General features: G+C 35.4%; 1 protein-coding gene across 2 annotated transcripts in view; it reads left to right on the top strand.

The window, feature by feature from the left end:
• Positions 1-20,005, top strand: part of TAX1BP1 (Tax1 binding protein 1) — an 80,733-nt gene that overhangs the window by 31,211 nt on the left and 29,517 nt on the right. For both annotated transcript variants that reach the window (XM_059396667.1, XM_059396666.1), the window contains exons 6-12: positions 5,025-5,173; positions 5,263-5,353; positions 9,117-9,302; positions 16,134-16,358; positions 16,905-17,051; positions 18,666-18,789; positions 19,970-20,005. In XM_059396667.1, coding sequence (XP_059252650.1) covers positions 5,025-5,173; positions 5,263-5,353; positions 9,117-9,302; positions 16,134-16,358; positions 16,905-17,051; positions 18,666-18,789; positions 19,970-20,005 — 958 coding nt within the window. The remainder of the gene's footprint in view (positions 1-5,024; positions 5,174-5,262; positions 5,354-9,116; positions 9,303-16,133; positions 16,359-16,904; positions 17,052-18,665; positions 18,790-19,969) is intronic.

Raw genomic sequence — 20,005 nt, 5'->3', positions numbered from 1 at the left:
TTTCACTTAGCATGTTTCCAGGGCTCATCTGTGGTAAAATATGCATCAGTACTTTATTCATTTTATTGTCAAATGATACTCCTATGTATTGGTTAGTCTTTTTTTTTTTTTTTTTTAAAACCCTAGCTACATTTTTCAGACATACGATTAGCAGCTTTTAGGTATATTCATTGTATTCTTGTTTCTGTTTTGGAGTGCAGGATATGTATTTGAAAATTAGAAGATTAAAAACTGAGGGTCAGGGAACCAATGATATTGAGTCTTATTTTTCAAATAGAACCAAAATGAAGTTTCACCTTAAGTTTTATAGTTTAGTGTATAATTTTTTGGAGCCTAAACTATGATAGAGTTTTTTCCCATAAAATAGTGTTCTTGGGTGCCTGGGTGGCTTCAGCTTCTCCCTCTGCCTGTATGTGCAGCTTTCTCTCTCTAAGAAATAAAATCTTTAAAAAAAAAATTGTATTCTTAACTTGAATGTTGTTAATAAAAGGTGTACTTCAAAGTTTTTTTGGCTGAGTTGGTTTTTTTTAATGATTTTATTTATTTGAGAGTGAATGAGAGAGAACATGAGCTGGGCAGAGGGAGAGGGAGAAGAGAGTCCCTGGTGAGTGGCGTTCCCAACATAGGGCTGGATCCCAGGATCCTGGGATCATGAGCTTAACCAACTGAGCCACTCAGGTGTCTCTCACATAAACTAAATTATATTTGAGAATACTTAAATAGTATTGATTAAACAATATAAGGAGCATGTTGTACACTGTTGTATTTATTCATACTGTTTTCATTCTTAAGTTTCATAAACTAGGTAGTGTACCTTGAGATACCAGCCATTTGGAGTTAACACAGGTACAGGAAAGAACAACTTGAAGGTTCTCTCATGGTGACTCTGGCTAGTGCAGATCTCTTCTGCTGTCTTGATCTTTTTGGCTTTCTCTTTTGTAAAGCTGTATTTATCACTGTATTTTGTAAATACAGCTGTATTTTGTAAAGCTGTATTGGATATCCGTTTTGGACAGAGGTAGTTTAAGACAATCTGCTTAATACATGGAATTGCCTCAGGTGCATATGTGTGTGTGTGTGTGCATGTGTATCTCTCTTCTAACATGTGGAGTTGCCAAAAACCAGTTTTGAAGCTATGATATCATTGAATTTCCAGAGCTCTTTCTTACTGATTATCATTGGGTAAAAAAGACACAAAGGCCAGATTCTATTTTTTTAGAATTTTAATGTTTATTCATTTTTTAGAGTGGGAGCAGGGAGGTGCAGAGGGAGAGAGAATCTTAAGCAGGCTCCATGCCCCCTGGCACAGAGCCCAGTGAGGGGCTCACCTCATAATCCAGAGATCATGACTTGAGCTAAAATAAAAATTTGGGTGCTTGAGTATCTGAGCCACCCAGGCACTCCACAGAGACTTTAATATTGTAGGAGTGATCATTATAACTTAGGTATATATATCAATACATTTCTTTAAGGCTGATTTTCATTTTATACCTGATTTGCTAAGTAATAGTTTCAGGGAATTCATAACACTTTGTTTGTAAAATATATAGTTTAAGCTAGTTATAATTTCTCTATGGAACAGAATAAAACCAGAAATAGACCCATGCATACTTGGTCAACTAATTCATGACAGAAGAGCCAAGAACATACAGTGGGGAAAAACAGTCTCTTCAGTGAACAGTCTTAGGAAAACCGGACAGCCACTTGTAAAAGAATGAAACTGACCCACTGTCTTACACCATACACAGAAATCAACTCAAAATGAATTAAAGATTGAAGACTGGAAACCATGAAACTGCTAGGGGATAAGTGCCTTGACATTGGTCTTAACCATTTTCTTGGATTTAACACCAAAAGCAAGAAATAAACAAGTAGACTGTATCAAAGTATAAAGCTTCTGCACAACAAAGGAAACCGTCAACAAAATGAAAAGTGAATTCCAGAAGGGAGAAAATATTTGTAAATCAAATATGTGATAAGATCTTACCATCCACAATTAACTTAAAAAAAATTAAACAACTGGGATGCCTGACTGACTCAGGCAGTAGAGCTTGATCTCAGGGTTGTGAATTCAAGTCCCATGTTGAGGGTAGAGATAACTTAAGAGTCTTTAAACTTTTTTTTTTTTTTTTTTAAAGATTTAATTTATTTGAAAGAGAGTGAGCATGAGCCGGGGGGTAGAAAAAGGGCGGAGGGAGAGCAAGAACAGGCTCCCTGCTCAGTTGGTTAAGAGTCTGACACTTGATTTTGACTCACACGTCATGATCTCAGAGTGGTGAGCTCGCTCTCTCAGTTTAGCGTGGACGCTGTGATTCTTGCTCTTCCTCCGCCCCTCCCCCCACTGCTCATGCTCTTTCTTTCTCTAAAAGAAAATACTAAAAATCTCAGTTTCCACAGATGACATAATTCTTTTGTCAGTAATTTGCTGTTTAGAGTATTCAAGTACTAATTTACTAAAATTTACCACTGTATGCATTCAAATCCAGAATACCATAATCTTTTCTAAATGGTTGTCTATAATATAATGTGGTTTTTTTCAAATGTATTCATTTGTAGTCAGAATTTTGTCTTATTTTGAATAAGTGAAGTGGGTTCTGTTACTTTAGGTATATTTTAAAGTGCGTGTTTAGCCACACAGATAAGTGGCTTTTTTTTTCTCCCTCTGGTTGTTCATATTTGAGAGTTAAGACGTGAAGGAATTGCTAATAGTCGCTCATGGTAGGGATTCTTCAACCTGAGAGGAGGGAAGAAGTTCACTACATGATTTTGAAATGCCCAAATCTCTTGATCTCCTTTTCCCTCCATTTTTGTAATTGTTTTTATCTCGATGTACAATGTAGCAGCTTAATCTAGTCAAGTTTTACTTTAATATTAGAATTACTATGTTTTGGGGCAAGATTTCAAATATTGACCAAATGAATATTTATCTCAAATTTCAAGTGTTTTTCAAAGATTGTGTTCTAAATTTTAATCTTTTTAAGAAGTTTTTAAAAGAAAGCAGGATTTTTAGTTATTCGTATGTTCACTACAGAGTTTAATGTGATTTTCATTCTAAGAAAGACTTAGCTAAATTGAGATGCTGTGCTTCAAACATGAGAACTAGAGGCCTGAAGGATAATTTCTAGCATTTTCATGCAATTAGAAAATAGGTGTGGATGTGGAGAAAATAATTAGGTGCTTTTATGGGTACCAGGCAAAGATTCTAAGTCCATCAAGTTATATTAAAATTAGTGACTCACTGTAGAGTTAAATGGCTCATTGATAAAGCACTAAGTTCATGTTTTGCATTTAGTTACTTATGAATCATCCCTAGTTCTTGCCCCATACATTTTTTAGAATACTGTTTACCTGTTACAGAACTTCATTAATTACAGATTTAGAAACTAGTTTTTACCTGTACGCAATCTAGTCTTTGTTGTAGGAAGAAATAACCTGGATTAAATCTGTAGCCTATTTGTAGTGCCAAAAGTGCATGTGGTAAAAATAACAGTACAAAATTAAAAAACTATTTAGAAACCTCTCTGGCTATCTTTATAAATCACCAAGACAAAAATGTGTCACATTGGCAGGAGTCATTGGATATTGACAACAGTTTATAGCAGAGGAAATACTATTTATTTCTGGGGCATTTTCACTGGAATCAGAAAAGCATTTAGTTTTAATGTTGCAAATTTAGTAAGGAAAGATTTGCTTTGAGCAAAAGTAAAACCAAGAGCGTGTATCTGACCCTTACTGTGATGGGATTTTTAATGAAGTATAGATGCAACATAGCAATTTTCATATTCTAGTAATATATTTAAAGTAATACTTCACCTATAAGTAAAAAATTTGGCTGAGTTACTTCATGAAAATTGAAGTGGCTTATAAATACTGTATAACATTTGTTAGATTTAAATTGTAAGAGTGATGATTTCCTTTAGCTTCTGTTGTTTAGGTGGGTGGTACTTTCATAATTGGGAAGTTTTAAAATAATTTTTTAACAACAAGTTGCCTTAATTTATCAGTTCTTTGATGTCTAGTTTTTTATAACAAAGTATCTCCATGTGCACTATTACATTTGATTCTCATGATTTTATAAACTAGGAAGAATAAGCTTTATTATATTCATTTTATATATCATAAAATGGGTTTAGAAAGGAGCTTGACCAAGTTCTTGTATGTTACTTAATTGTCTTAATGTGTTAATATTTTTAAAACTTTTAAATTGTTGAAAGTAGAATATTCTATTTTAAATAGGAATACTTTTTTATTGCATTTACTACTATTATATTCATTTTAGTTTCTTTGGATATTTATTCAGGCTTCTGAGTCACAGTGACAGGATCATTATGAACATTGTTTCAGTTGCGTATCTTAGTGCTTTGTATAATTATTGGTGGTACTTAATGATCTGTACTAGAAGAAGGATTTTTTTGTTGTTTTTTGACAATGTGTTATCTGTGGTGGTATCATATGAAACCTGACTTGTCACTAGATTAGCATTGAGAAACAAGATGTCAAAAATGAAAGTGACGAATTAAAAATTTTTTTCTCTCATTTTTGTTGCCTGCCCTCTGGTGGAGAAGTTTGTGAAATCAAGAAACAGGGTGTATGAGAAATCTGGAAAAGAAATTAATAATTGTTTGATTTGCTATATGAAAAATTGGATATATGTTTCAGTTTAAGGTTTAGTTTAGTTTTTTTTTTTTTTTTAAAGATTTTATTTATTTGTCAGAGAGAGGGAAAGAGAGCGAGCACAGGCAGACAGAATGGCAGGCAGAGGCAGAGGGAGAAGCAAGCTCCCTGCCAAGCAAGGAGCCCGATGTGGGACTCAATCCCAGGACGCTGGGATCATGACCTGAGCCGAAGGCAGCTGCTTAACCAACTGAGCCACCCAGGCGTCCCTAAGGTTTAGTTTTTAATCTTAGTTTTATAAGCTTTAGAGGGGACAAATGTGGGATTAACAATTTGAGAATACATAGATTTCTTAAAGATATGCAAATCTGTTTTAGAGATTGTTTCTCAGAAATTTTGTTGTTTCTTAGGATCTTGTTGAAGTATCACAAAGTTTAAAAACGGAAAATGAAGAGTTTAAGAAGAGATACAATGATGCTGCATCCAAAGTTCTCCAGCTTGAGGAAGATATTGTGTCAGTGACACATAAAGCAATTGAAAAAGAAACTGAATTAGACAGGTATTTCTGATGGTTTTAAAAAATGCTTACATATTTCAAAAATGCTTTAATGAAAATTTTTTGTCTATATTAACGTTACTTTAACTCAGTTTGAAGGATAAACTCAGGAAGGCACAATATGAAAGAGAACAACTGGAGTGTCAGTTGAAGACAGAAAAGGATGAGAAGGAACTTTATAAGGTAGTTTATTCTTTCTTCATTTCTCTTTGTTATCTATCGCTGTGTAACAGATTACTGTGAAATTTAGTGGTTAGGAATTGGGGAGTAGCTTAGCTGCATGGTTCTGGCTCAGAGTGTCTTGGTCAGTTGCATTCAGGATGTTGGCAAGGGCCACAGTCAGCTACAGGCTTCTTCAGTGGCCTCTTCAGTGGTTGCCTGAATGTTTTCGCAACAAGGATGCCACTTTGTCCTTGCTGTCCAAGAGAGAGCAAGGAGGAAGTCCTAGTGTATACTTTATGACCTAGTTACCAAAGTTATAGATTAGTCCTGCTTTATCTTATTCATTAGAAGCTAGTCACTTGGGTCCAGCCAGTACTTAAACAGAAGGGAGTTGGGCTTCACGGAGGGGAAGTATCCAGAGATTTGGGGACCTGTTTTAAAACTACCCTATTGTTTTCTTTTTTTCTTTTTCTTTTTACAACAACAACAAAAATCCTACCCTATAGTGAATTGTCCCTAAATGTTTTCAGGGAGTTTGCTTGTATTTTACTTAGCAGGTAATACATAATAAGTCAGTGAGGTTTAATGGTAACAGGATACCTGCCTGTTTATCAGAATATATAAAACCTATTGTTTTCCCCTTTTAAGAACATCTTAGAACATTAATTTCAGTGATGATAATCATGTTCTAGAGTTTGACTTTTAGAATAATCTTCAGAGAATGTCATTTTAAAGAAAATTCTCTCTGTTAACAAATCTTCACCTTTTTGAAAGTTTTCTTTTTTAAATGATTCTGAAATAGGATCGTTAGCTTAATAACCAGTAATGCTGTAGATATATATTGAGAAGTGTTTATCTTAAGTGGCTTATAGTAGTCACCAAGGCAATTCCAGATGAGGAATTTCAAGAACATTCTGAGTTAAGTCAGTATTATTTGGGTAGATTTAGTCACTTGATGATAATAGAAAAGGGAGACACAGTATTGTGGTATATATTTAAAGCTAAAAGCATACAACTGTTTATATATTCAGTATTTGATAGTTAGAGTTTGCATGTAGAAACTAGAATATGATTTACATTGCCCATTGTTTTTTTCCTTTTTATTTTTGGTGGTGTTGGGATTTTTTTTTAGAAGATAAAAATAAAATGTTGAATCCACCATGCACCTTAGAGCAGAGAGCATAGATGGGGGCGTTTTGTATGTCACAGGTTATACCCATTTTAGTTTATTTTTAAAAAAATTTTATTTATTTATTCGACAGAGAAAGATCACAAGTAGGCAGAGCAGCAGGCAGAGAGAGAGGGGGAAGCAGGGTCCCTGCTGAGCAGAGAGCCTGATGTGGGGCTCGATCTCAGGACCCTGAGATCATGACCTGAGCCGAAGGCAGATGTTTAATCCACTGAGCTATCCAGGCGCCCCCCCCCCCTTCCCTTTTATTTCTTGAATAGCTTATCCACAAGGTGTGTGTGTGTGTGTGTGTGTGTGTGTGTGTGTGTGTGTGTCTCCCAAAACAAAGAAAAATAGTGATGGAGTAGCAAGCAGAGGGAGAAGCAGGCTCCCCTCTGAGAAAGGAGCCCCATGTGGGACTCAGTCCTAGGACCCTGGGATCATGATCTGAGCTGAAGGCAGACACTTCACTGACTCAGCCACTCAGGTGTCCCGCTCTGGTGGATGGATGATTGATGATTTGACCCTTTAAGAAAATATGCCCCAAAATAATGTTTGATTTTTGAGCAAGATTTTGTGAAAAAGGGAAATAATAGAGAAATTGAAGGAATTGGATTACAATTTGTACAGTGTCTTTGCAAACTACCCTAAATGCAGCTTTTTAAAGTTAGAAAGCATTTTTTTTTAAACTAAGTGAAAATTGGCATCTCTCATAATTTTTTACTCAATGTTAACAATGAATTTCAGTGAGAATATTTCCGTTTTCTTGTTAGGAAAAGACCTGAGCATTATTTCTTTCCATGGATAATTGCTTTCCATGTTGCTTTCTGTTAGCATAGAGGGAGATAATAAGATAATTGTCTTCAGTCTTTTCAGCTCAATAATAAAATTAATTCTGAAGGCATTCTAGTTAGTGGAAAGGGTTTAGGAAGGTCCTAGGTTAAACCAGTGATGCTAGAGAGGTGTAATGAATGATGCAAGGATGAATTATTTTGGAAAGAGAGAGACCTATCCCTAAGGATTTCATCTTTCCATCCTGTTTTTCTTTCTTTCTGTTATGAGAATAGGACTTCCTGTGTTTTGTAGAGGGTTGGCAAGCACATTTTAGGGTAAATGAGCATTTTTCCTTTACTGCTCTAAATTAGTCCTTATGTCTTGTTTGTTTTTCACTTTCTGCAGACTTTTTGTGTTTTTGCTTTACACCTGAGTGACCAGTTCTTTATAAAAGAGTGGGCAGCAAGGAAGGAAGGGATAGAATGAGGTGTCTTAGGGATTTATTCTTCCCAAAATGGGAAGCAAAACTTCCTTAGAGATTTTTGTTTTGTGGGGTTATTTTTTCCTTTTCCTTTCTTTCTTTCTTTCTTTTTTTTTTTTTTTTTTTATGGCAAGGAGACTGTACTTACTGAATATGATAAGACCTCATATTAAATTGTTAATCTCCGAAACAGGCTTTCCCTTCCAGATTGTGTTTTATGTATGTGTGTGTATTTTTTTTTTTTTTTCAGAGAGACTGCTTATATCTTTCTTTCTTTCTTTTTTTTTTTTTTTTAAAATTTTTTTTTTTTTTTTTTTTTTTTTTCAGAGGGAAATCACAAGTAGGCAGAGAGAGAGAGAGGAGGAAGCAGGCTCTCTGCTGAGCAGAGAGCCCGATGCGGGACTCGATCCCAGGACCCTGAGATCATGACCTGAGCCGAAGGCAGCGGCTTAACCCACTGAGCCACCCAGGCGCCCATATCTTTCTTTTTCTAGCCCCTCTTAGAGCATATGATCTGTCTCTGTCCTGTCAGAATTTAGAGTAATAGATAAAACACTTTCTTGATCTGAGGATTATTAAAATTAGATAGTGTTTTTAAAGTGATGCCGTAAAGGACTTGACTGGTGACACCTCAGAGAATCTGGAGTTATATTCTGTCCTTGTGAACAGGAATTAGTGTTTCAGCATTCATTATTGAGGTCAAGTGCAAGTAGTATGTTAATTTATTTCTCTCTGGTACTCTTAACCAAAGCAAAATACTCTTTATAGTGGAAACTAGGTATCTGTACTCTTTATAATTTCAATTATGGAATTTGATTTGTGCATCTGTTATGAGCAAATTAGCAAGTGCTGCCTAAGTTCCTGGGAAAATTAATATAGTGGGCTTAATCAAATGTATTTTTAGGGACATAGGAAGTAAATGACAAGACTTCTCAAAATAAAAATATTGCTTAAGATGTTGTTCTTGAATGTACCCCTTCAGTTTTCCAGAATCTCTCCATGCCTTCATATCTGAATATACCTATAACATAATTTGTTTCTCCAAAAGAACAACTAAATTGGTTTGCATTTTAGAAGAGAACTTAAATTTATTAAATGAGAGGAGAAAACTTTAGAGATCAGGTAATGTTTTAAGACCTTAGATGTAATCTCTGTGGAAAAAAAATACTTAGACTGTGTTGTGTTTTGTTTCTGTTTATTAGCTAGTCATTTAATGTAACTTGGGTCCCCAGACTCCTGGTCTAGTAAGTCTTCTGGTTCCTTGATCATTTTTGGGTTAGAGATAAACAATGGTAGTTTGAAATTTGAGTAGCTTAGGTTATTGAGTTAGAGGATTCTTGACATCTTAAGCACTGTTACAGGTACATCTGAAGAATACGGATATAGAAAATACCAAGCTTGTGTCAGAGGTCCAGACTTTAAAGAATTTAGATGGGAACAAAGAAAGCATGATTACTCATTTCAAGGAAGAGATTGGCAGGCTGCAGTTATGTTTGGCTGAAAAGGAAAATCTGCAAAGGGCTTTCTTGCTTACAACCTCAAGTAAGGTAAGTATTTTTGCAGTGTTTATCTGAAGAGTGTAAAACGTGTGTCTGTTAAATGTATGCAATTGAGTGGTTTTTATTTTTAATCTTTCTTTCCCCAAGCCTGCCTTTTGAAAAAGTACAAATCTGGAGGCATTCAACATTACAACCTAAATACATGAGCATGTCTCCCTATCAGCATGTACATTATTTTGTATAACCATCAAGCCATTAACATACCTAAGAAATTTAACATCATAAGATAATATTTCCTTCCTGTATATGGTTTTAGTACATTCAACTTGTCCCAAATATATTTCTGTATAGCCTTTAAAGTTTCTTGGCCCAGGGGAAATAAAGATCACCCAATTTACTGTGTTCTTGGTCTGCTCTAATCTAGAATAGCTTCTCTATACCTTTTGTTTTATAACACTTGATACTTTTTGAAGAATTCAGACTTGTCTGAGAAAATGGTCTGTACTCCAGATTTATTTATCATTTCTTCATGGCTGGATTCAGGTGAAACCTTTTTTGGCAAGAAAAGGCATAGAGGGGCGCCTGGGTGGCAGTGGGTTAAAGCCTCTTCCTTCGGCTCAGGTCATGGTCTCAGAGTCTTGGGATCTATCCCCGCATCGTGCTCTCTGTTCAGCGGGGAGCCTGCTTCCTCCTCTCTCTCTCTGCCTGCCTCTCTGCCTACTTGTAATCTCTGCCTGTCAAATAAATAAATAAAATCTTTAAAAAAAAAAAAAAAAAGAAAAGGCATAGATGTTTTGTACATTCTGTTGCAGTGTTATCAAAAGACATATAATGTCAGTTTCGTTCTTGATGTTAGGTTTAATCATTTGTTTAAAGTTATGTTTGCCTGAAACCATCATATTGGTGCTTTTTCACCCTCTTTGTATTGAATAATATGTAGGATAATACTTAGAGATCATTTGACTCTCCTGTTCCCCAGTAGCCTTTCACCCAGTGATTTTTTATCCTTGATGATTTTCACCTTTATCAGTTATTATTAATGATTACGAAATGGTGGTTTAAAAAATTACATCATTTCTTCTCCATTTATTAGTATGTATTCTTTTATAATGAGGTTTTGCTGCCCTCTCTCTTTTTTCATATTACTGTGGACTTGGGGATTCTTTTTTGTTCAGTATATTGTACATCATCATTATTACTCTTTTTCATACCCAAATTATCCCATACTTAGCTGGGTGGAGCTGTTCAGACCTTTTTTTTTTTAATTCCCCTTAAATTCAAGATTTTATTTATTTGCTTTAGATTGTGTACATGTACTAGGAGGGGGAGCAGCAGAGGAAGAGGGAGAGGATCTCAGACACACACCATGTTGAGCACAAGGCCTGATGTGGGGCTTGATCTTAGGACCCTGACACCATGACTTGAGCCAAACCAAGAATTGGGCACTTAACTGACTGAGCCACGCACCCACCAATCTTTTTTCTTTTTTTTTTTTTGAAGAATTTATTTATTTGACACAGAGATCACAGTAGCAGAGAGAGAGGGGGAAGTAGGCTCCCTGCTGAGCACAGAGCCCTATGTGGGGCTCTATTCTTGGACCCTGAGATCATGACCTGAGTCGAAGGCAGAGGCTTAACCCACTGAGCCACCCAGGTGCCCCAACTCCTCTGTCTTTTTCGTAAATGTTTTGAATACTTCTTGGCTTTGTGAAACAACTGTGTATTAAGCTTTAGGTTCTGTCCCATACCTGGTACTGACATTTATTTCTCTAAGGAGCCCTGTTTTTTTTTTCAGTGGGGAATGGTATTTTGAAGCCAGATAGAATTTTGATATTTTTATACTGGATCCTGTTGCTACTAGGGGTCATTACTTCTTTGTACTTCCATTGGACAGACATTTAAAGTCTTTATATGGTTTTCTTCAGTTCAAATCCGGTATTTTAGGGTTCTTCCTTACCTTCCTCCATTCCATATTTATCTCTTCTTTCAGTGTGAGAGCCTTTGTTTCCAAAACATCATTGTATATATATATTCATGTATTTTACCCTGTTATATACACCAGTAGTTTCAGAAATGTTACACCAGTGCCATTCCCAACAGTGTGTCTATTAAATTAAGTTCTTCCCAATCCTTTTTCTAAGAATTTATTTCAGTAAGGATGTACATAGTACTGTGTTCAAAGTTACTTGAATAAACTTTTTAACATATTAATGGGTAATGAATTTTTACACAGTCTACATTTTTGTTAGTATTTAATTCTAAGATTAGTTTTTATTCTCTTAACCTTTTGATTGAATTTTGTGTTTTGATTGTTAAATAATTGCATCATTCAAAAATGGAAATACTTATAATAAAATTCACTGTCTCTTTCCTAAAAAAAAAAAAAAAAAAAAAAAAACACAACAAAACCCTTTCTTATACCTATATGTAAACATTTTCATTAGTTTCCAGTTTATCCTGTTTCCTTCCACAAAAATAAACATGTGCAAAGGCACCTGGGTGGCTCAGTGGGTTAAACCCTCTGCCTTCAGTTCAGGTCATGGTCTCAGGGTCCTGGGATCAAGCCCTGCCTCAGGCTCTCTGCTCAGCAGGGAGCCTGCTTCCTCCTCTTTTTGCCTATTTCTGAGCTCTCTGTCAAATAAATATCTTTAAAAAAAAAAAATAAACGTGCAGGCACTGTTTTCTATTCCCTTCTTTTTCTTTTTCAATTTTTAAACATTTTTTATTTAAATTCATTTAAATTGATTAACGTATAATGTATTATTGGTTTCAGAGGTATATGCTTTATCAGTCTTTATATAATACCCAGTGCTTATTATATTACCCAGTTACCCCATACCTCCATATTCCCTTCTTCCTCAAAAAAAGGAAAAAGCTGCCATGCTATATATACTTTTTGCACCTTGCTTTTTAAATATTGAACAATATAAACTGAAAAAAATTACTCCACCATCAGTTCATGGAGATCTAAGAACATTTTTTTTTTTTAAATGGCTGGGTGATACTACACTGGGCAATTTTACTTTGACTTATTTCTTAACCCTTGTGAATGAGTATTACATCATTTGCAGTAGTTTACTGTTAAATATACTCAGATATAATTACTGTAACACCTAAAACATCAGTTGTGCATCACATTTAGAATTAATGATTAACACCCTGTCTTTAATATAGCACATTGCAGGGCGCCTGGTTGGTTCAGTGGATTAAGCTGCTGCCTTTGGCTCAGGTCATGATCTCAGGGTCCTGGGATCAAGTCCGAATCGGGCTCTCTGCTCAGCAGGGAGCCTACTTCCTGCTCTCTCTCTCTGCCTGCCTCTCTGCCTACTTGTGATCTCTCTCTGTCAAATAAATAAAATCTTTAAAAAAATATATAGCACATTGCAAACACAGAGGTAAAACATATATTTGATTTATTAAGATGGTAAAATTTTCTCTAGGCATCTTTTTTCTACATAAAACCTCTGTAAGGAAAATCACAATTATAGAAATACCTGGAAAAATTGACTCTTTAATTGTTAAAACTTTTTTAAAAAAAATTCTCTGCCCAACAGGGTTCAACTCACAACCCCAAGATCAAGAGTCAAATGCTCTACCAACTGAATCAGCCAGGAGCCCCATTAATCATTAAAATGCAAAAAAAAATTTGTTTTTTAAAGCAGTACAAGGTCACGGTTATAACATAATTCAAATAATATATAAGGGTACAAAGTAAAAGTAACCATTATCCTTTCCCATATATGTCTTATAGAATTTTTAATTTTCCTAGAAATCTATTGAGGTACATAGAGAATTTATATTTTTATAAAAACAAGAAAACTGGGCGCCTGGGTGGCTCAGTGGGTTAAGCTGCTGCCTTCGGCTCAGGTCATGATCTCGGGGTCCTGGGATCAAGTCCTGCATTGGGCTCTCTGCTCAGCAGGGAGCCTGCTTCCTCCTCTCTCTCTCTGCCTGCCTCTCTGCCTACTTGTAATCTCTCTCTGTCAAATAAATAAATAAAATCTTTAAAAAAAACCAAAACCTTTTAAAAAAATTTTATAGAGTGTCTGGACATTCTGTAGGAGTATGAGAACCCATGTATATCTTCCTCGTTCACTAACAGCTGCATAGTATCCCTTATTTTATTTATAGCCATGTAGTATGTAGTTGTTTTTAGTTGTGTATAGTCCTTCGCTTTTATAAGTGTGCTGCAGTAAACCTCCTTGTACAGTTATGTAGGCATATGTACATACCAGAATAAATTTCATAGTTACTTTTAAATAGCTTTTCAAAAAAATACCCCAGCATTGTATATACTTATGTTTGTAATGGGAACAGAGACTTTCATTGTATAAAGGATATATTGCAGAATTTATAATAAATTCTTATATTACATATTTTCTATTTTTAATAATTTTTCATTTTAATAATCGTACTGCATCCCTGTAAAGCTAAATAAATTTCTTAGAAACTCATGAAAATAAAGTTGCTAGACCAAAAGTTAATGTGCTTTTTAAAGGTTGTGCATGTTGCAAAACTCTGATAAGAAAATTTATACTGCTTACCAGGTACATAGTCCACTTGTTTATAATTGTTAATTTCCCTAAAGTCAGTCAAATATTGGAATTATTCTGGTTTTTGAATCTTTGTCAGTTGAAATAAAATGGTATTTATTTTCAATTCTTTGATCAGTTGAGTATATTTCTATATGCATAATGGCATAATGGCCATTTTTTTTTATTATTATCACTTTTTTTTTTTATAGATTTTATTTGTTTATTAGAGAGAGAGAGAGAGAGAGGTAGTGCACAAGCAGGCACAGGTAGAGCGAAAAGCAGGCTCCCTGCCAAGCAAGGAGCCCAATGTCGGACTCGATCCCAGGAATCTGAGCTGAAAGCAGCAGCTCAACCCACCGAGCCACCCAGGCGTCCCTGGCCATTTCTTTAAAAAAAAAAGAAAAATAATAATTCACAGTCATGCCATTCCCCAATTTTGGTTTTTTTTTTTTTTTTTTTTTTTTGACGGGGTGAGGGGCGGCTTGGAGAATTTTTCCCTTACTGATTAGAAAGTGTATTTCTATCAGAGTATTATTGTACCTTTTAAAAAAATATATTCCAAACAATTTCCTCTGGTTTTTTGTTATCTTCCCTTTTGACCGAGAAACTGATGATATTTACATAGATCTATTAATATCATATCTGCGAAGATTTCCTCCACTTCAGCATTACATAGTCATTTCCTTCTAAGGAGATAACAGTTTCTATTTATTTATTTATTTTTTAAGTAGGCTCCATGCCCAACAAGGGCTTGGGCTCACTGTCCTGAGAATCAAGAGCCATGTGCTCCACCAACTAAGCCAGCCAGGTACCCAGGAGCTAACAATTTAAAAACCCAAGAATAGGTTGCACTTTTTCTGAGTTTGTTGTTTTTAGTACAGAGATAAAAATAGGAAAGTTAAATAAACTAGATTTTTTGGGGTTCTAATATTAAAGGAATGGCAATTGTAACTTTTTCTTTTTCTTTCCCTTTCTTTTTCTCTTTTCTTTCTTAAAAATTTTATTTTTGTGAGAGAGAGAAGCAGACACCCCGCTGATCAGGGAGCCCAACATGGGGCTCCATCCCAGGATCCTGGGATCATGACCTGAGCCAAAGGCAGATGCTGAACTGACTGAGCCACCCAGGCGCCCCTCCTTCTTTTTTCTTTTTTTTTTAAATCAATTTTAACTTTTTTTTTCTTTAATATTTTATTTATTTGACAGAGAGAGATCACAAGTAGGTAGAGAGGCATGCTGAGAGAGAGGAGGAAGCAGGTTCCCTGCAGAGCAGAGAGCCCAATGCAGGACTTGATCCCAGGACCCTGGGATCATGACCTGAGCTGAAGACAGAGGCCTTAACCCACTGAGCCACCCAGGCGCCCCTCAGTTTTAACTTTTTAAAGATAATTTTAGGTTTGTTAAGAGGGGCTAATTACTTTTCATTTTCCCAGTACCTTATTCTAATTCTGTCCTGTTTTCATAATGATATGTGATAGTATATTAATGTTACATTGGGTATGTTTTAGGTTAGCTAATAGGAGACTTCTTTTAACCAGAATTTTTGTAATTACAGAGAACTTCTGAAATTATTTTTATTGGTAATCATAAAAAACGAGGGTCAGTAGTTCCAGCTCTTAGAGATTTTTGGGGACAGGAACTTTCATTTGTATTTCCGTTTAAGCCAGGGCTTTTAAATACAGGCACGTTGCTTAACTTCTGAACTTCAGTTTACGTGTGTTTAATGTGGTAGAGATACTGAGTGCATTGGGTTGTTAAATGGGGACTGTAACACAGAGTCCTTATGTTTTTTATAGTTTTATGTGCTTCATCGAAGTCATGAGTAGAAAACAGTATTTAGGGGACCTGGGTGGCTTAGGGGGTAAGCTTCTGCCTTCGGCTCAGGTCATGATCTCGGGGTCCTGGGATTGAGCCCCACGTTGGGCTCTCCACTCGGCGAGGAGCCTGTTTCTCTTATCTCTGCCTACCTGCTTGTGATCTCTCTCTCTGTCAATAAGTAAAATCTTTTTATTTTTTTTTAAAGATTTTATTTATTTATTTTACAGACAGATCATAGGTAGGCAGAAAGGCAGGCAGAGAGAGAGGGGTAGGGGGAAGCAGGCTTCCTGCTGAGCAGAGAGCCCGATGCAGGGCTCAATCCCAGGACCCTGAGATCATGACCTGAGCTGAAGGCAGAGGCTTTAACCCACTGAGCCACCCAGGTGCCCCAATAAGTAAAATCTTAAAAAACAAAAACAAACAAAAAACCAATTTAAAATTTTGGATGTGTTGAAATATTAAAAATGGTTTCTGCTTCTTTTTTTAATTTAATGGTTTTATTGTAAATATATTTATCTACTTTTCTTCAGGAGGATACCTTTTCTTTAAAGGAGCAACTTCGTAAAGCAGAGGAGCAGGTTCAGGCAACTCGGCAAGAAGTTGTCTTTCTGGCTAAAGAACTTAGTGATGCTGTAAATGTGCGAGATAAAACAATGGCAGATCTGCATACTGCACGCTTGGAAAATGAGAAAGTAAAAAAGCAGTTAGCTGATGCAGTGGCAGAACTTAAACTGAACTCTGTGAAGAAAGACCAGGTAAAAGTGGGTTAATTTTGATTATTCATTTGATCAAAAACTCACTACAAGCTTAATAGGTATGTCTTAATAGGTCAGATTCCTTACACAGAAATTTAAATTTCTATTCATTTCATTTAGTCATTATAACTTCTTCAGTGGAAATTAATGTAACTTTAAGGAAAATGTAGGTAGGCTAATGCCTAATGGTTAGTAAGAACTGCTCTATTGTTAAACTTTCTGATGTCAGTTATATATTGCTTTGTTTGGAATTTCTTATTTATTAGCTTCATAAAGTGGTATTATGGTTATTTAACAGGGTAATACTTACTCCTCTGGAGGTAGATTGTTCTTCTCTAGTTTTTTAATGAGCCTTAGTCCTAAGAATATAAAGCTGGGTTTATTAGGAGCTAATGTAGCTCTGTTGCCAAAACTCTAAAACAAATAAAAATTAAAAGCCAGAAAAAAGCAAAAATGAAGTTGGGATTTACTCTTACATTATGAGATAGGAGATTTTTAACTTTTTTTTTTTTTTAAAGCGGAAGTGTGTGTGTATTTTTGTCATAGGAAAAGACTGATACACTGGAACATGAACTGAGAAGAGAAGTTGAAGATTTGAAACTTCGTCTTCAGATGGCAGCAGATCATTATAAAGAAAAATTCAAGGAGTGCCAGAGGCTCCAAAAACAAATAAACAAACTTTCAGACCAATCAGTAAGGACAGTTTAATGTATATCTGATACTTCTCTTATCACTATTTTTGTTTACAAATCAAATTTATAATACTCTAAAGTTTCATTTTTGTAAGTAATCTCTATACCCCTCATGGGCCTCTAATTCATGACCTGAGATCAAGAGTCATATACTCTTTCAGCTGAGCCAGTCAGGTGCCCCCAGATTTATAATACTCTAAATATCAACCTTTTGGATAAAATTTATCTCTGCTGATTGGTAGTCATTGGTCTGATTTGAAGTCTTTGGTCTAATATTGTAATGATACATATTTTTTTTGATCTGGAGTTTTTATTTGCTGGAAAACAACAAAGGAAGCAAGGATAGCAGCAGGCAGAAGAAAACAGGAGGGAGGTCCTTTTTACTTGACCATTTCCCTCTAAATTCTTTCTTTTTAAAGATATTATTTATTTGACAGAGAGATCACAAGTAGGCAGAGAGGCAGGCAGAGAGAGAGGAGGAAGCAGGCTCCCCGCTGAGCAGAAAGCCCGATGTGGGACTTGATCCCAGGACCCTGAGATCATGACCTGAGCTGAAGGCAGCGGTTTAACCCACTGAGCCACCCAGGCGCCCCTCCCTCTAAATTCTTGATAAATGTCTTCACTTAAAAACTATACGTATTGGATCGCTCCTTACAACAGTGATGCTTGTCCTCAGTGTGGTTCACCATTGGTTATCCCCAGGGTAATAGATATTTTCTCAGTTTTCATTGTTGGGTTCTTCCATCCTATTCATAATCACTAGATTAGGAAGAGTTAATGTTAGCTAGTTGTTTTATATTCCATTTGAGAGTGGGTAAGCAGATTTAATGAAGAAGAAATTATTTCTGTTCTGATGCGTGTTTTAATGTGGGTCCTTAAATTGTACCTAATTTAAGGTTTGCTATGTAATAGAATGCTGGAAGTGGAGAAACATATTTAAAATCTGTAGTTGATACGAGGTTCTCAAAATTTATTGTAAACACGGTTTTATTTGTATTCTATATGGTATAAATGATTTTTTCCCCCCAAGATCTTATTTAGGGGCGCCTGGGTGGCTCAGTTGGTTAAGTGTCTGTTTTCAGCTCAGGTTGAAAAACAAAGATTTTATTTATTTTTTAGAGAGAGATCATGAGTGGGGTGGGGGAGTGCAGATGGAGAAGTAGACTCCCCTCTAAGTATGGAGCCCAGCATGGGGCTTAATCCCAGCACTCTGGGATCATGACCTGTGCTGAAGTCAGGTACTTAACCAGCTGAGCCACCCAGGTGGCTCACAGAAATGGATGTAGTAAACTAGAAAGGCTTTTGAGTTTGACCACATGTATGGGTTTGGGTTTGGGGCCTGTTAAGTATATTAATGACTTTATAGTAGGTGACCTAGGAGATTTCTGTGTCTTTTTTGGGGTAGTGTTTTGATGATTTGACAAGGAAAACCAAAATAAAGTTTTTCTCTTCTGTAACATTTAGGTCAGTTAGTAAAATGATGTGTGTTACCTTTGGTTTTTGTTGGTCTTCAAGACAATACCAGCTTCGTGGACTTTTCAGGATTTCTTTATGGCAATTACTGATGGAAGGAAACACAACTCCTGTAATAATTTATTATTAATATTTTGCATAGGCCAATAGCAACAGTGTCTTAACAAAGAAAATTGGGAGTCAGCAAAAAGTGAATGATGCCTCTATAAACACAGACCCAGCTACTACTGCCTCTCCTATAGATGTAAAGCCACCACCTTCTGCAGGTAAAAATTTTTCAGACCTTTTTATGTAGTGTTCTGCCTTGACAAGTATTGATACTTATTTATACTGCCTTGTTCCAGGTATAAGGGAGTTTCTAAAAATTCTTGTGAGAGGATTAAGGCAGTGATAAAGTAGGAGTCTAAAAGTAAGAAAGTCATGCATGTGAAATATACAAAATGTGTGAACCTAGTATTTATCTTCCTGAGAATATTCAGAAGTATTAAATGAACTACAGTTTGTAAGCTTAGATGCTTATAGCAACAGTTAGGCTATAGGACAAAAATCAGTGATTGAATTTTTAATTAATAGCCCACTAAAATCTATGGAATTTTTATGGAACTTTAATTATACGGTTCTGTTGCAGGGGGAATAAATCCCCTGTTGATGGTCTTATTTTTTTTTAATGACTGCTGCTACTACTACCTTTTTTTTTTTTTTTAAACTTCTTTGGATCATTAGGGTACTTTCTGGTTAGTGTACCTGTTGGAAAAATTAAATTAATATTAGTTTATTAACTTAGAGAACAGATTACAAAGACATAGTGAATGTATAAACAACATGAAAAATTTGAATTAACTCTAGGTTTTCATTTGGCCTGATTTTTTTTTTTTTCACCTTAGGTTAAACATTTGACAATAATGAAAGTCGGCACTAGAGTATATAAAAATACACTTCCTTCTATAGTGTTGGCGTAATGGCTGTTTTAGACTTTTTAAATGTATTGTAAACTTCCCATGCTATTAAATATTTAATTATATTCAGCCACTGTAGAATAAGATCCCGACTTCCCATTTCTGTACAAACTCTGTAGCATCTAGAGTGGTGTTGTGTAAATTACTTACTTAATAAGACTTGAATAGTAATGAAGGACTAGAAAAATGATTTAAAGTGATTTTTTCAGAGAGTGTGGCTTTCTACTTACCCTGTCTATTCAGTTACATGAAAACAAGTGTGCCATTTAAGAACTATTTTTAGTTAATTAAACAAATAATGATCCTTTCATTATTGAATATGAACTTGTTTCTGGCCAAACATATAAAAAATTCTCATGTAGAGTTTATATTATCTTTCTTTAGTGTATGAATAGTATAGTATAGTATACTTACCTTTAAGTCATTCTGAACAGGAGGATAATATAAGGGGCAAAAATAAGTTTTCATTATAATATTTTCTGCCTTGTAGTAGCTGAGACAGATTCTGACATGGTAACAAAGGGAC

The sequence above is a fragment of the Mustela nigripes genome, chromosome 4 (assembly GCF_022355385.1).
Source record: "Mustela nigripes isolate SB6536 chromosome 4, MUSNIG.SB6536, whole genome shotgun sequence".
NCBI classification, from domain to species: domain Eukaryota; kingdom Metazoa; phylum Chordata; class Mammalia; order Carnivora; family Mustelidae; genus Mustela; species Mustela nigripes.
This window is presented reverse-complemented; position numbering and strand designations above follow the sequence as displayed.